The 17286-nt window shown below is 29.9% G+C and overlaps 3 protein-coding genes across 5 annotated transcripts in view; 1 reads left to right on the top strand and 2 right to left on the bottom strand.

Moving 5' to 3' along the window:
- The window catches only part of LOC129908656 (tumor necrosis factor receptor superfamily member wengen), a 33430-nt gene extending 28139 nt beyond the window's left edge, over positions 1 to 5291 (bottom strand). Inside the window, exons 1-2 of the mRNA XM_055985311.1 lie at positions 5171 to 5291; positions 3722 to 4073 (exon numbers count right to left, since the gene is read on the bottom strand). Coding sequence (XP_055841286.1) covers positions 3722 to 3766 — 45 coding nt within the window. The 5' untranslated portion in view covers positions 3767 to 4073; positions 5171 to 5291. The remainder of the gene's footprint in view (positions 1 to 3721; positions 4074 to 5170) is intronic.
- The window catches only part of LOC129908658 (UPF0729 protein CG18508), a 67643-nt gene that overhangs the window by 37731 nt on the left and 12626 nt on the right, over positions 1 to 17286 (top strand). Inside the window, exons 1-2 of one of the 2 annotated variants that reach the window (XM_055985315.1) lie at positions 4511 to 4528; positions 17139 to 17234. In XM_055985315.1, the coding sequence (XP_055841290.1) occupies positions 17141 to 17234 (94 nt within the window). In that variant the 5' untranslated portion in view covers positions 4511 to 4528; positions 17139 to 17140. Of the gene's footprint in view, positions 1 to 4510; positions 4529 to 17138; positions 17235 to 17286 lie in introns of those variants that run through there. The other variant, XM_055985314.1, reaches the window with a different exon arrangement.
- Positions 9570 to 17286, bottom strand: part of LOC129908650 (rab11 family-interacting protein 1) — a 37717-nt gene continuing 30000 nt past the window's right edge. The window contains exons 3-8 of one of the 2 annotated variants that reach the window (XR_008771309.1): positions 13731 to 13875; positions 12432 to 13663; positions 12227 to 12366; positions 12006 to 12166; positions 10251 to 10338; positions 9570 to 10101 (exon numbers count right to left, since the gene is read on the bottom strand). Coding sequence is in view for 1 of the 2 variants with exons in the window: in XM_055985304.1 (XP_055841279.1) it covers positions 10095 to 10101; positions 12006 to 12166; positions 12227 to 12366; positions 12432 to 13663; positions 13731 to 13875 (1685 nt within the window). In the remaining variant the exon portion in view is untranslated. The remainder of the gene's footprint in view (positions 10102 to 10250; positions 10339 to 12005; positions 12167 to 12226; positions 12367 to 12431; positions 13664 to 13730; positions 13876 to 17286) is intronic. The other variant, XM_055985304.1, reaches the window with a different exon arrangement.

The raw sequence follows: 17286 nt of genomic DNA, 5'->3' as shown, positions 1-17286 counted from the left end.
TTGATCAAACTATCAAACGATTTATAAGTATGTACATATTATGAATCTAATAAAAATTGCACTATTGTTATTAATTTCAGCTAAGCCCTAGGCGCTAAGGTTTTGTTGCATTTCACATGTAAATTGCTTAGCCCCAACTGCGTTTTTCTTGTCCCGTTTAGCCCGTGCGTAATAAAAAAACAACTTATTAACTTTTAAATTATTCAAATTTTGTCTGCAAAATTATGACTTATAGTAAATTTTTGTTAATATCTAAGCCACAACTCGTAAACAATTGATTTTTCAAATAGTTATTAAGTCCACTAATTTTGCTTCCATTACACTATGTGAAGATTAATTTTGTAGATATGTATTGCACTGGTAAGTCACGTTTTTGAAATACGTACTTAAATATTAACAGGTCAAAAACATCACCGTTAATTTTTTTTTGTTGCAAAACTACTCAATCTCAAAAAGCTATGTTTTAACCCATATGAAATTATCAACTCTCCCAAAGAAATAGAAATCTATGATATTTCAAATCTAAGAGGTCCATATACATAACTAATGTTTTTTTTAAACCAAATACTAATTTCAGACTTTTGATTTTGATAAAAAAAAGAACATATTACGGAAAAATGTATATGGTCGGTTGACAAACAAAACTCACTAACTATACATAAAAAGCTTATTTAAGAGAATGAGTTTAAATGCAAAACGGGTAACTTTTGCCAATAGACCCATTTAAAATAAATCACTCATTCTTTTCCTTACATTCCCTTAAAAAAAGTTCTTATGCACAATATTTTTGAGATTTCGATGAGCCTTCTAAAGTTTTTTTTTTTAATTTAAGGTCCCAAACTCATTGTCAAACTGATCCCTCACATAAATAAGTAAGATAATAATGAGCCCAGTTATGTACATAAAAACAGTGACACTTAGGAAAGTTTCACACTGCACTAAGGCCCATTTGTTCATACCGATCATAAATTTGAAACATAGCTAGGTCGAACATAGCTTTTATGTTTAACTTAGTTTATTCGAAGTTTCTAAAAAATATTTATGTTCAACCTAGCAATGTTTTACTTTCATGCGTGAAATCGCTGAGAACTTCAAATTTAAATGTCAAATCGATATAAACGTCAGTTAATTTAATTTTTTTTTGAGCAATTAAGCTGAAATTTTTCAGCAATTTTAGAATTTTGTGGTTTTTTATTGCAGATAATGGTTAAATATAGTGAAAGTGTTTGATTTGAAAAACAAAAATAATTTACATATGTGAAGGAATTTTTTTGTAAATGTGTTTGTGTGTCACAATAAGTGACAGAAAATTGATAAACACTTCTATAAACATTTATGAGGCCAATTTTACCATGGTAAACATGTTTTAAAGTAAGTTTACCATTCTTAAACTAATAACAGATGTTAATTTTATGGACAAAATCATTTAAGGGATGTTATGGCTTTTTGTTCAGTTAAAATTTTTTATGTGGAACATAAAATCCTTATGTTCTACTATTTCTTGCCCCTAACTTATGTTAAACTTAGAGGATCTTATGACACAATTTGAAGTTCGTGTTCGATTATGTAGAACTTAAGGGTTTATGTTTCACATAAAGATTTAAGTTCCGTTTCAGCAAATGGGCCTAAGTGACACTTAAGTGACCAGTAATAAAAAAAAAAAGAAATGCCACATTTTGTGTTAAATTTTGCACTTCCTCACCATCTTTGTACTTGACTGTTGACTCTAACACTGACATTTAAATGCCTGAACCCATTGTCTACTTAGGACATATTTCTTAGTAAATACTTAATCTCATGTCGATTAGGCAGTTTGAACTTAAGTGCTACTTACACTAGGTAAAGTGAAACTGGTCTTTAGGGTTCGTTTTGGCAATTAACAGAATTTTATTTAAAATTTGTACACAGTGTCAAGTAAGTTCTCAAATAAAATTCCTTGTTGCCCTTAAAAATTAATACATACATAATACAAATAACTCCATAGTTAAGGCACGTGAAAAATAACCTTTTCAGTTTGTTTCGTTCAGATATTTCACGCCGAGAATTGATTTTGATATTTAGCTTCAGGGTTTCAATATTTTTATCATTTATTTCGAACAAAGTTTATCACAAAAGTCGATATTTTTTAACATATTTCTATGTTTTTGTTCAAAACAATTGATTTTTTGAACAGTCTACGTTTCATTGATCTGTTTAAAAAAGGCGACGTTTTAACTTTTAAAACATAAAATAGTTTTAAAAAAAGTTATTTTTGCTTTTAACTATTAACTCCAAATTAACTATTAAATAGTCAATTTTAATTATTTAAAAAGTTATATGTGACTATTGAAAAAGTCAATAATGACTTTCTAATAGTCAATAATGACTACCTACTTAAAATAGTTACCCCGGTTTTAAATATTAAAAAGTTATTTTTTTTTTCTCTGTGCAATGAATATAAATTGACATGTTAATCAGTCAAAATATTTGTGTTGTCTTCTAATATGTAACCCTGATAAATATTGTTTTCTATGCTCCCAATATAGTTTTTAAACGAATATTGAAAATAATTTGTAACCACTAAATGGCGCTGTTAAATATTTAAAAAAAAATTAATAACATTTTTTTTGGAAATGACGTTGGATTTTTGTTGCAAGAACCCATATGTGTGGTAGAGAACGGACCCTTGACACTGACGTGACACGTAAAGGACCTTATCGGTTACTCAATGCAGATGCAACGTTATCATTTAAGATTAGATACCAAATTGAATAATATTCAATATTCTTAATTTATAATGATGAGTAATCTTAAAAGATTAGAGTATGTCAAGGACATTGACTGATAATTTGAAAAAAAATCCATTGCCAAACACAATAAGGAAGCAAGTGCATTACAACAAATAAACCCTATCAGACCGATTGAGTTAATAGAACAGTGTAAAGGGTACATAGTTACATACCCCTTGCAGTTGTTAGAGCCTTTAGAAATACTTAGGTAAAATTGCCTTTAGAGATATCTATTTAAAATTGAAATCAAACAATTCAAGAAATCACGTTATTAAATGCTTAGTTTTAATTTTTAAGGTCTAGACGGTTTAGAATTAAAATATAAACACTCATCTTAAAATTAAATGTATCCTATGCCTACAATAATTCCTACGTAATAACCTACGTGCAACTCATTCGAGGGACTCTATCTACCAACGTCAATTCCAAAAACAAGTTTTATTTTTCCTATTAGAAAACCTATCTATTGTGCATTATGCTAATAAATTACTTCATAATCTCCCACTGCAATTCAGTATACTTTCTATCTACTATCCATAGTTAGGTAAAAATATTCCATCCTACCTATTTAAAGAATCCCAAGTTCCATTACAACTGATGAAAACAATAAAAACCTGTTTTTGTATAATATATTTGCAAAAGAACAAAATACTTTTAAAGCCGCCTTTTATAAAAACAACCACCACTTGAAACCACTTATTGTTAAGTTACGGGGCGCTTGTTGCATGTTTTTTTTTTTTTTGTAAGTGACAAAGGCAAAAAGGGATAAATTCACTAAGACCTCAGGTAAAACTCGTATATATTCGATCCATTTAACAAGTTATCTTTTCTCTGCCCACAATAATGAATGTTTTAAAATAAACATAATCTCAACATATGCCAAAAAAAAAAGTATCTAAAGGAGTTGAATGCGAATGAATGTTACAAGAATATAATACAAATACAATACGAACCTTTTTGTGTCTTTTGGTCGTGGGTTGGTGCAGCATCATCATCATCGATCTTATCCGAATGCATGGATCTTCGATCTGAAGAAACTTCCTCGTCGTTTCTTTTTGGAAGAAGAAAGAAATTGCACTTTTGTCGTGGGTTAAGCCGAGAAGTGAATTTTGTTGTTGTTGTTGTTGTTTTTTTTTGCTATATTTCTTTATGGTTTATGCATTTTCCTTATTTGTTCTTTCGTTTTTGTTTTTCTTTACTTCATTTTTTATTATTTTTTTGCTTCGTTTTTAATTTTTTATAGTAGATTGAGAGACACACAGAAAGGAAGAAAAACAGCGGGAAGTTGTTTATACATTCGACGAACTATAAATTGCATACAAAACAAGATCAGTTACTTGAAAAAAAGCCGAATCGAATTATACAAAAAACATATAAAATAAAAAAAATAAAACTAAAAGATGCATCTGCTTGCATCTTGGTATACAGAAGAAGGTACTTCTCTTTCATTAAAAAATACAATCCATCAAACGATTGATAGGTACAAGAGTATAAATGGGGAGGTTGGGCGAGGAGATAGGAGGCACGAGACGACGACGACAACGATCAAGACGAACAAACTCGTATAAGAATTTCAAAAATGTATAAGAAAGCAAAAGAGTTCGTATTCGTAGTTGTTGATTTATAAAAATAGAAAAAATTACTTTACGCTCTGAATCGCATAATGGAATTCGAATGAAAATCGAGAATTTTCCGATCAGATCGACAAAATGAACAAAAAAAACTGGAAACGTTCATCACCAAAGTCCCGAATCGTTAAGGTAAATTATTTGAAAAGTCCGCATATTTTGAGATACTGATGATTGCCCGTTTATATTCTTTATATCCACTCATCCGTCCACTTTATATATGGATGCACTATATGCTAAAGCTTTTAAATAGTATTTTTCAACAGCATCACAACAGAGACACATTTGATGCATAAATTGGAACTTGGAAGTATATCCACAATATATTGATATTGTCTACTTCCTTTTTTGTATTATTATGTAACGACAAATTTATCTCATATCACTCAATTTTTATCAATAGAATGCTCTGTTTACACGCAAATCGTGCATCCTATGATATATAGAATTTTCTAACAACTCTCGTTTTTGTGGAAAATTTATTTTCTTTTTTTCTTATTTTATTTTTCGTGTGTTAATTTGTTTCACTATATTATTTCCATATAACCGACAAAAAAGATAGAAAACAGAAACAATGGCAGTCATTCATTTAAATGGTTTTCGAAAATAATAAAAAAGGGCGAACGTAGAAATTTCACTCGGTTTTTGTTGGTTCTCTTGTCAAACGCACATCACTCTCTCTCTCTCTCTCTTTTTTTCTCCCCCACCACCCCACTTATGTACACAATCTGGACAGTGAACATAAATAAATCTGTTTAACGAAAAGGAACTTACAGTTTAAAAATACAAAAAAAAATTATAAAAATTAAATTAAAAAAAAAAAAAAAATGAGAAATGGATTTATTTTTGTTCGTTGCGTGTAACGTCGCGCGGACCTTGATTCGTTCACGTTTACTGTGATACTGACGACGTTGACGTTAGAAATTGTTCACCATGCCAGCCATATACTTGTGCATCGGAATCGGCATCAGCGTTGTGCAAATGTGCCCAATTGGGCCATTTGGCCCAAGAATTTATATTTTGGCCCCGTGCCCAGGGCCAACAGCAAATGGCCCCATTTAATGAAATTCTTTAATTAATACATGCATTTTTACAAAATAAATTAGTTGAATTAACAACTTGATGATTTTTTTAGTAGTTATCGACTAAAGATCGATTGTCAAAATATTTCGCGAACGCATTTACTGAAGAGAAAGGACGACAAATGATATTTGTTTTCCTTTATCTTTATATCTAGTTTAAACCTGATTGATATTTTTATTTCATTGGGAAAAAGACTAAAATGATTTATAAAAGTTTATGGCCAAAAAAAAAACAAAAACATTTAATAAAATCCAAAATAAATTAGATATATTAGATTTTTAAGAACCAATTTTTCTGGCCTTGTTCGGTAGTTCGGAAGCCCCGGTTGTTCGATCTTCATAAAAAAAAATTTGGGGACTTTATTTATAAAGTTATATCTAACATAGAAGAAACAGTTTGGATTTGGATCAAATAACTTATTCGGTCAAACCAATAGGCTGCGAGATATAGATCAATTACAGTTTTCCAACATTGCGGAATTCGCCATTTGGTGATGAAATGATCCAAAGACCAGGGCTTAAAAGCTGAAACACAATCACTCTTCAGGGCGTCGCTTCGTTGCGTTACGTTGAGAAATCCTCAAAGCGCGCTTCTGTCACTTTGACTTTGAACAGCTGATTGCAACATAAAATCTGCTGTCAAATAAAAAAAAACACAGTCACTCATAAAATTATTGGGCCAAGTCTTTATCTTGATTTAATTGTGGAAAAATGAAAAAGGATATTAATGTGTTTAAAAAATGCATAGAAATTTGTTTATTCTTTAATCCTATAGTTATAAAAACAAAACCAATCAAAATATATTGTTTTTAACAATAAAACTCAGTCTAAAACATCATTAAATTTTTTTTGTTTTTAATACGTAAATTGTTTTGATTTAAAATATCTCTATGTCGTTTTTTTGTGCAAAATCTATATAGAGAAATTAAAAAACACACATAGTTTTGCAATAATTTTTTTTTTTATTCACATTTGGCGCAATAATAATGTGAGCGACTGTAACTATGTCTGTTAAATGTCAGAAAGCGAGCAAAAGTTCAGTCTGGTTGAACTTTTGCTCGCTTTCTTACGTTTCCTTACGTTTGTCAAAAAAAGCGTACGTAAGAAAAGCGTCATTGTGTGAGGATACACAGATTTCCTATAGTTGAACTTTTCGCAGTTGTCAAAATCGACGGCAAAGCGTGATTGTGTTTCAGCTTTAAGTTTTTCTATTACCTTCTTTTTATTAGACTATTATTATTTAGTGACCCTTTTTAGCGACCGTTTTGAGTTTCCCAACGGCAACACTGCTTACTTGTATCTATAGACTATAATACCTACTTATGTATATCTTTAGTTTGTGTTTAACTTATCAGAAAAAATAATTAAATAAACAAAATATACCTAGTTTATGTGTTTTGGCATGTGTTTTAAAAAAAAACTTTTGCATGAAAAATGAAATGGCCCCTAAAATGTTGAAATGGCCCCGAAAGTGGCCCCTTATATTTATTTTCCAGGAACAACGCTGATCGGCATCCTATTCTATTCAGTCAATTCAATTCCACTGCCGAACAGCCACGCTTCTACAGAAACTGTATACAATGAAAATTTCCGAATTTCTGCTTTTACTATAGCTGCATGGGCATGGGCAGTGTGGGACTTGGGTTTACTCCCAATAATTTCATCAGTTTTTGTATCTCTCTTAGTTGATTTGGTTTCTCTTAATGTTTAGTTGGACTCTTGAATTTTTTCCGAACGAGTGTGATAGTTGATGAAGTTTTTTTTTTGTTAAACAGCAATCCACTATCTTCATCATCATCGTAAGCAAATCACGATTTCGTGATTCTTGATCGTGATACGTGGGTTCGGGATGAAGGTTGTTGTGGAAATTTTAGATCGTGGATGATATTTTTTGGTTCTTTTGGGTGGGTTTGATTTTTGTAGAATTAGATTTACATTCACATCTTATATACTCCGAATATAAATCTAACAGACTAGAAATACTGCAGCATTAGGGACTGAGGACATTGACTGTTTCTTTTTTTGTAGCCTTATAAAAGGTTATCCATTTTTTCCATCAGAAAGTGAAACTAAAAAAATTAGGACATATGGATTAATTTTTTTAATTTCTAATTTTGAATATCATTTTATACCTGTAGTAAGATACCATTTAAATGTTCGGATTCGTTTTCAATATCTTCTTGGCACATGTTGTACCTTGACTTGACAATGGCTTGACAAATGTTGATTAAATTGGTCTAAGGTTTCAGGATGTTTCTAGTTCGATATCAATTATTTTTTATAATGTTTGTTCAGATGGGTTATGATGACCACAATGATTTTGTTGCCATGCGAGGATGAATTCAATCTTTTCTGTGGTCTGTCCTTTTGTTGGAGGTTAACTTTTTAAATGCAAAGCTTTAATGATTTGAATTACATTTATACATTTGGCAACTCTGCAATGTTAAATATTAGCTGCGTTCCTTTGAAAACATTTATCTACTGCTAAGTACTTAAAACTACTTTGAACTACTTTTGCTGTATTGAAAAAGTAGTTCAAAGCAACTTTAAGTACTTAGCTGTAGATAAATATTCCCAAAGGAATGCAGCTATTAATGACATGCATTCAATCAACATGATAGCTTACAATATCGATTCAATTCCAAATTTGATATGCAAAACAAATATGCTTTTTGAATAGAGATAAGCAAAACATTCTATGTATTAAACTATGAATAGTCAACGGTCAGTTTTATTCTTCGTTGGTCTGGCAGGCCATCCTACATATCAAAGAGATCCATTTCTACCAATATTTGTCAGACCACAGAATTGTTCATTCTGATGCTTGTAATTTTCATGCTAATTTTAATCTTTTCTTCAAAATTTTTAATTTTAGTTTTTATTCATGAGAAGAAAGCCAATCGCAATTGACAAAGGATAGTTCTGCATTGATGCGAGTGTTTTTTTTTTCATAGCAAAAGTACCTTTCGCGGACTTTAAGTTACTTGACGGTATTTTCAACATTCAGCCTTATCTCGAAAAAGAAATTCTCCACAACCTTCCATTTTGGGAATTTTGCTACCACGAAAAAAATTCCCTTCTCAAAGTATCACTCGTGGATAATTTTTTCCAGGGAAGTTTTTCGTAATTTGAAAGCAGAAATATTCCCTTCTCAAAGTATCACTCGTGGATAATTTTTTCCAGGGAAGTTTTTCGTAATTTGAAAGCAGAAATATTCGCAAGTGAGTTTAATCAAAATCGTTAGAGCCATTTTCGAGTAATTTGCTATAACTTGAAAAATTTGTATTTGTAATCATCTGTACCAAATTTGAAGAAAATCCGTCCACCCGTATAGGCTGTGGAAATGTGTACAGATGGACGCACAGACGGACGGACAAAATTGCAAGAACCACTTTTTCAGACTCATCCTCAATTTTTTTTCGGTACGAAACCAGTACTTGCCCTATGAAGCAAGTTAAAACTTAAATCTTGATGAAAAGTTAATCGCAGACACAAAATAATATTTATCCCTATATTGTTTTTACTAAATCGTTATGATCTGGGAGCCAATATTTAGGTTTAAATTTCAATAATTATCGTTTCATAGGGAAGAAGCGTTAGGATTAGAGAGAACTGTGAAGTTAAATTTTTACTTCACCACAAATTGACGCTCCTAGAGCAAGACGTTTTCTTGAAGTTTTAGTTCAAATGCCATGTGTAATAGAGTGATTAAGTTCAAGTTCGACGATAAAGACAAAATTTTCTTACCTTTTTCAGAATTGTTTAGGTTATAGAATATCGTTCGCTTTTCAAAATCTCAAAAATTGATTCTTCTCAAAATGTTTTCAGTCTTTCTTGAACTTGTATTCTTTTGTTTTCTTAATTAAGAAATTATATGTAATTTAAAAATTTACAAAATCAATTAGTTTAGCTGAAATTAAAATGTTAAATATTAATACAAACAAATTTTTTTATAGTTTCATACTTACTTCCATATTCTAGGATTTCTTTGAATCGATTTTTCTTCAACTTTTTATTCATAGACTTCCATGTAAGATTAATTTCAACCCAAACATTAAACATTTTTAAAATTTTCAATACAAAAAATACAATTTATATTTTAACAATTTTTATTAAATTTTGTTTTATTTAACTAAATAAACATAAATAAAGAATGTTTTAGCTTAAAAATCTTAGTACTATGTAAATTAAAAATTTATTTTAAAAGCTTTAAGAATCTAGGTACATTGTTTTGTGGATGTTGTTGTTACTATTCTTGCCCAGAACCCAAAAATTTCCATTTAAAATACTGTGGAAACTAATTTTATAAATTAATTAAAAAAAACGGTGATGGTTTTGAGAAATAAAATACTTTTGACTTATTCTAAAAAAAATTCATTAATTAAAATGCAATTTAAAAAATAAATAATTAAATTTGGGATTAATTTAGTATTGACTTATAAATAGCAATTATATTTAGTGTTTAATAATAATTATTTCAACAATTTTTTTTTATTATTATTTTATTTTCGATATGTTTTATATATTTTTTGTTTGTTAAGTTTATTTATGTAAAAAAAAAGCACTTTGTGAAGGCAACTTCTGGTATATGATAACAGCTTTGTGTTGGTCCTGAATTATCCACTGAAAATAAAAGCAAATTTGTATAGTTTTGAATAATTTTTTGATATACCTAGTTTCTAAGTTTTATAATATTTTAAATATTAGTTATCATTTGTTGTTTGTTTTAAAATCAACCCAACACCAGAATGAATTAATTTTTTGTTTCTTACTTGACGAATGTTCTTAGCTTAATCCTCCTTCGTCATAGACCGCAAAATTGTTAATTTTTAATAACCGTTCATGATGAAGCTCTTAAAACTATTAAAGACACCAAATAATGGTTTGAATGTATAGAATATTAAACCGATAATTTGGGTATTTTAATTTAAATAAAATATACAAGAAATTTTAAAACTGTACACTTAAAAAATATTTATTACTTTATCTACCGCAGCATTAGTAACATAATCTAAAAACAAGATACAAAAAAATATAAATAAAATTCCTGAGTGGTTATCAAATCCATTGATAAGCGATACAATTTAAACAGAGCTATTGATTGAATTTTATTTTCATAAAACAAATGAAGAATTTTACTAATGTACATATAAACTGTGTTTACCAAATTCCAACGGATGTGAATGATATTTGCTCTCATTTAATAATTTGTTGTTAGTCTAAAGTTGTTCTCTGCAACAAAACAATGTGCGAACTGGAAAAAGAATTTGCATCTTCCATGCTGCTTGCAGTTCCTTAGATAATTTAGAGCAAATACAAAACACTATGTTGTTCCTGCTTGGAAAAACCAGGTTTCGATGCTGAATTTTCTTCTATCGACTTTAATAAATGAATTTCTGACTTCGAGTTCGAGTTCAGCACACCGAATACCTTTGAAAAAGTATAGTTTGGTCTCGGCACCAAAAATCTTGTATACTTGTGTAATCTAATGATGAACTTAAAAAAACACGAATCAGAAATTTTTATAGTAGGTAGTTCACGAAAACGTGAATTGAATGAACGTTTCGAAAAAGCAAAGAAAATGCTTTCATAAAAGAAAGAGACATAGTTCTGGCCGAGCAACACTAAGCGTTGCACATTTCAATAGGGGACAACACAATTGTAGAAGTGTAGTCCATATCTAGAAAAGACCTAGGAAAACCTCACCAAAATAAAGTTTCCTTTTGTTACAAGCCTATCAAACCTAAGAACGATACTAAGAACAGTTTGGTAGAAAAAAGCTTCATCTAACTAAAACCTTAGTTCAAGAATGTATTCAACATCTACATCATTTAAACTGTTACTAGCATTAATATACAAAACAAAAGTTAATTTAAAATATCTTAACCTTACCACGTTCATACTGAATGTGTGACCAAGTATTTATTTGTAATTAGTGGTTCCAGTTGTTTTAGAGTCTAGTTGCATTGGATCAAGTATCATTGTGCATCTTTTTTTTACAAATTAGATATTTATTATTAAAAAAGTATACAAAATATTGGCCATATTGATATTAGATCTAATAATTGAATGAACATACTAAAGCTGGTTTTTAAAGATCAAAATTTTAATTATGACAAATATGTAGTAGTGTTTCATGAATAAAAAAAATTCCAACAGCTTTCAGATCGAATTATATTATGAAAATATAATAAGAATATTTGAAATGATGTTCGGAGATTTCAAAAAAATTTAAATAGTATTTATAATAGTAAACCTTTTTAATTTTTTTTTTTACGTACACTTCTGTACAATATTACTTTTAAAAACTTAAGTGTGAGAGTAAAAGATTTATGTGAAACCCCTTCCTATACTATTCTGTAAAAATTTTCTATATTACATTGATGATTAGCTATTATATTTTTTTAAAGTACACTTTTTTTCAAACGAAAAGTGTCATGCAATTTCAAATATTTTATACAAGAAATTTAATAATATCCTATGTATATAATAGTTATTTTGTATTAATACTTTCACAATGATCTCACCTTTTAGTTGATGTAGTGCGAGAGTAAGGATTTTGTAAAATTTTTGGATGAGTTTCCATAACTCTTAGTAATAAATTATCAAGATAATCTTCAAGTTCCTTAACTCGTTGGCGTTGTATAAGAGCCTCATGTTCCATTCCATTGGCTAGGAGCATAAGTTCCTGAAAAACAAAAATTTTAAATGTAATGTAAATAAACATAAATTTAGATTCACGACTTACCTCTCTAGATTTCCCCTCGTATTTCTTAGCTAAAGCAGCTGATACCTCTAAACGTGGAGTTTGTGACTTTTCATGCCCAATAATAATTCTTTCGCTAACCTTAGGGCTGCTTGAAAGTTCATCTTGTGAATCGTGTTTATCTAAAAATATAAAAATTATTTTACCTAAATTCCCGACAATAATAATATTAATTCATTCAATATACCTCTTTTATTAAAATATTTAAATTTACTAAAACGCTGTTTTTTCTCAGTCTTTTCTTTGCTTGCATCCATTTCTTTAGTATGCGCTGAAATGGAATTATTATTATCGGTCAAACATTCCATGGTTGAGCTTCTGGGCATTGCAATTGGTAAATCATCTGCTCCCCTATATGGACTGTTATCCCTAAGGCTTTCTTTGGACTTTGACTTAAAAACAGGTGTATTTGGAGCAGTCGATGGATGAGTACTTTCATCCATTTCAAATTCCAAACTTGGTTTTTCATATACAACTGGAATCGGCGGCGGTGGCGATGATTTTGTGATTGGTTGTGATGTTTTTGTGTCTTCTGTAATCTTTTCAACTACTTCTGCTTCTCGCAGTGATAGTTCTTCATTATTTGCTGGCAGTGGAACTCTGGAGTTTTCCCAAGAGCGACGTTTTAACGAATCCGTACTACCGATATCAAGATGCTTTCCATAAAGTTTCGACTCCCATTCATCGAGCTTCTGATCGTTTTGATTACGTGGAGGCTTGGAAGGCGGCGATGAATTTTGTTGTTGTTGAGTATAGAAGCTTGTGTCAACTTCCTTGGAAACCAATGGCGATGGACCATTTCGCTGATATGATTGTGTGCCACGAATGTTTAATGAACTGCCCGAGCTCTTATGGGATAGAGTATCAAAAACAAACTCATCTTCATCCTCACTTATAACTCCTGGATCTGCTTCACCAACACGTTGCCCATATCTTCTGAGGCCAGGATTACTGTTTGGTGTTCCAATACTAGCAAAACTTCCACTTGTTGAATCAACATCACCTTCCATAGCGTCTTTATTCTTTTTCTTTCCGTTCAAGTGCATTTTTGAACCCAAAGATTTGGCAAACTTTTTAATACCTTTACGTTTCTCAATTGTGCCAATACTAAGCAGACTACCACCAACAGAATTTGCTAGCTGTCCAATGGAAGACTTGTGTTTTTCTTTCTTGCTCAGATCTGTCAATGAGCCTGATTTCACTATGAATGTTATTCGGGCTTCTAACTCGCCTCGTTCTTTCTTTTTCTCTTTGCCAGGCTTACTTTCGAGTTTAAACCATTTGGATCGAGGACGATCATAAACATCCATTTCGTTGAGAGGAAGCGTTACTTGACCCAAAAACTCATCTATACTGAGATTGTTACGATGCAAACAAGTCAGGATGAGTTCAGCTCTGTTACCTTGGTCTGGAATTTTTCTAAAAAAAATGAAAATAATAATAATCGATTTATTTATATTTTTTTTTTTTTTATTTTTTCACTTACAATTCACATTCTTCATGCCAGTCAACGTTCTCAGTGGCTTTTTCCTTGACCGATGTTTGATATTTCTCTTTGCCCAGTGCAATTGTGACGAAGCAATTGTTTGTGCCATTTTTGCCCTTGGTCAATAAACCCTTAGCTTTTTGTACTGCAAATAAGAAATAAGTGAAAAGTTATTTTTCATATTTTTTGTATGTGTAATGTTTTTTATTTAATTGTACGAGTTTAAACTTTAAACAATTGAGGTGTGGGTTAAAAGTGGGTGGTTATGAAGAGCAGCAGTAATTTATCGCCTACGAATAATTCATACAGAAAAAATTTAATTGGATTTTAAAAAACAACGCTTGAGATAAAAACGCCAGAACTTAGGGCCAATTTATTGAGCCTCCATTAAATTTTGATATTTATCGCTTTAGTTAACGGCCTTGTTAAACTATTGACGCCTTTAAGTATACATCATTAAAAATTCATTTAATTCACTCTTCTTTAGTTAGGCCCAATTTATTCACTCTCCATTATTTTTAAAGGCTCCATTAAAAATTATAAAACTGTCAAATCGCATACAAATTTTAAAATTTCCCTTTTTTAATGGCGACTTTAAATTTAATGGAGTGTGAATAAATTGGACCTTAAAGTCCTTACTTTTAATGGAAACTTTAAATTTAAAACTCTGTTAAAAATATCCTAGGGATTTTTTATTTTTTTTGAAAAACAATCTGTCAAAAGCTACAATTTTGTCAAATCAAATAGATTTGAATTTGAAGAAAAACCATAAAAACTATGGCCCGTAAGTATTTTGCAGCTAAAAACGCCAGGCGAAAATGCTCGAGAACCTACAATTGAAGCTATGAGAAGAAGAAGGAGTTAAGTCCAGCGGTGAGCTTTAGATCTCTTCTTCTCATGGCGTCAATTGCAATGTTTTGAGATGCTTATATTATGCAGCACCTGATTAGTTTTGAAGTGGAGAATATAATCTAGTAGATCTAGTACTATCTGTGCGAAGTAGACAAGAAATGCATTAATTTCTTTGACTTTTGTGTCTATTAAAAATCTTAAATGAAGTGTTGTCTCTACCCATAGATAACAATGATAGAATTTCTGGCGAGCCACAGTCATTTTATATAATGTGTTACTTATTTATGGTACAAATGCATATGTGTATTGTATACCTTCAAAAAAATTCTAGTCTGGACTTTTATTCATAGTTGTGATGTTTTTTCTTTATTTCTTTAGCTCATTTGACATTTTTCAAATAAAATAATAATTAAACAATAAATGATATGACATTTGACACTAATGGAGAGTGAATAAATAGAAATTCTTTTTAAAACCTCCATTTACTCTAAAAATCCCTCTTAAAAGGTCGAATTTGGTGTTTTAACTAAAACGACTTTTAAATTTAATGCTCAATTAGTTAATGATGCCAAACTTCAAAAAAATCCTTAAAAGAGTCTGAATTAAACGAAATTGGTTTTTAATTTTAAAATTACCTTTTTTAATGGCGATTTAAGTTTAATGGAGAGTCAATAAATTGGGCCTTAATGAAACAAATCAGGGATTTTTCATGACTGCATGGCTTACTTTTTTTTAATTAATTGTAGATTAAAAATAGAGTTAATTTGTATAAAATGACAGGGACCCACAATTTACCGCAGGTAATAGGTCATAATAAGCAATAATCTCTTAAAAAGTGTCTAGGTCTCTAGGTAATGAAATTTGTGCATCGAACGAAGAATTTTGTCGGACACTGTGCATATGAAGCAATAGAACAGATAAAACCTGCACTGTGGAAAAATGACTTGAATAACAAAATTGAAAATTTATTCCAATTCATGAACAGGAGAGTATTTATTTTGATTCTTGCCAAAGATTTCAAAATTAAATGTTTATCTCTGATTTGCAATAATAAGTTATAAAAATATAAAGTCTGTTAATTTTTGCTTTAATTAGAAATAGATGCATATAGGTATTCTAAAATTTTTACTTGCACTAAAGGGCAATTGTTGGTTTCGTGTCGAAAAAAAAATTTTTGGTTTAAATCAAAACCGACATTACAATGATGGAGAATTCCGAAAAAGTTGGTCTCGCAATTCCGTCCGTGCGTCCATCTGTTTTTTTATAAAAGTTTTTTTTATAAAGTGTACCTCCCATACAAATTTTTTAAGTTATACTAAGTAACTCAAAAACGGCTCTAACTATTTTGATTAAACTTTGCACACGTAATATAGGAAATAATTTCAAACCACACAAAATATTCAGTGTTACTGGTCCTGTCAAAAGTCTTAACATTTCTTCATTTCTTCTTATTTAGTATTCTTGACAAATGAAGCTATTTTTGTGTGTTACTGTAATACATACAATATTGTACAGCATTTATATATTTACATAATAAATCTTATTCAAATTAGTTTAATTTTTTATGACTAAAAGCTTCTTAAAATGATAAAATTATCGAAAACTTTATGTGACGTTTGTGAACTCTATAATAGAAACGAGATAATTAATGATCATCATCAACGGCAAATGTACTGTATTAATTAAAATATAATTAATAGTTGCAGCTGAGTGAGTATTATTAAAATTTAAAAAGCTTCTTACATATATTTTGTTACTTTTGTGGATTTTGTTTCAATATGAATTAATAAATAATTTTAACTACTGCGTCTCAGAGTCAATCGTTCCCCTGATTTATTCTAGCTAATTTTGAATTTAATTACTGAAAGTTTAGAATTCTTTAAAAAAAAATGTAAACTCGAATCGAGAATCAACATAACGATAATTTAGAATGCGAAAAATAGCCACAGTACTGCTCCTCAAGACAGTTTGAACTAATATGTATTTTATTATAAGAACAATTTCAAAGTGAAATATTTATTAAAGATTTTTCTCTTAGAACAGCGAAATTAAAAAATTGGTGATTAATATGTATGTATGTATCAATTTATATAACTTTAAAATAGTTTTAAAAAAAATGCTCAATAAACATCAAATGGTTTAACATTTAAACTTAAACGGGTCACTATGGCGTATATGGAACATTTAAAAAATAATACAAATAATCCTGACCAAATTCGAAACTTAATAAATCGATAGCTGAAAATTAGAAAAATGTACGAGTTTTTTAGTACAAAAGTGTGTAGACGTACAACTTTATAATTTTCAGCCAGCGACATAAGGTGTTAGCTTCTTTTTCGCTTTCTCACATTTTACTCGATTTGACATTACATCAATTTGCTCAAAAATGTAATTTTGGATGATTTTATAATTAAGGTGTTTTAGCTTGTCTCATTGCAAAATGTCCAAATTTTTTGGAAGATTTGACAAATCACCTACTCAAAATTTTTTTTCTAAACATTACCAAACTTCTATGACTTGGCTTTAGATAATCATAACACCTTTTGGTTTTTCCAGACATGGCTGTGGCTGGTACTAGACTAATACATTCGATTCCTTCTAAGTCCAATTTTCCGATGCACGAAAATTCGTTCGAGTTGGAGAGAAATTCAAGTAAGTTTTATATTTTTTCTCTTAAAGGTTTCCATTGAAAATGGTAAAATTC

The sequence above is a fragment of the Episyrphus balteatus genome, chromosome 2 (assembly GCF_945859705.1).
Source record: "Episyrphus balteatus chromosome 2, idEpiBalt1.1, whole genome shotgun sequence".
Lineage (NCBI taxonomy): Eukaryota > Metazoa > Arthropoda > Insecta > Diptera > Syrphidae > Episyrphus > Episyrphus balteatus.
The sequence above is the reverse complement of the archived record's forward strand: the minus strand, read 5'-3'. Positions and strand labels throughout refer to the sequence as shown.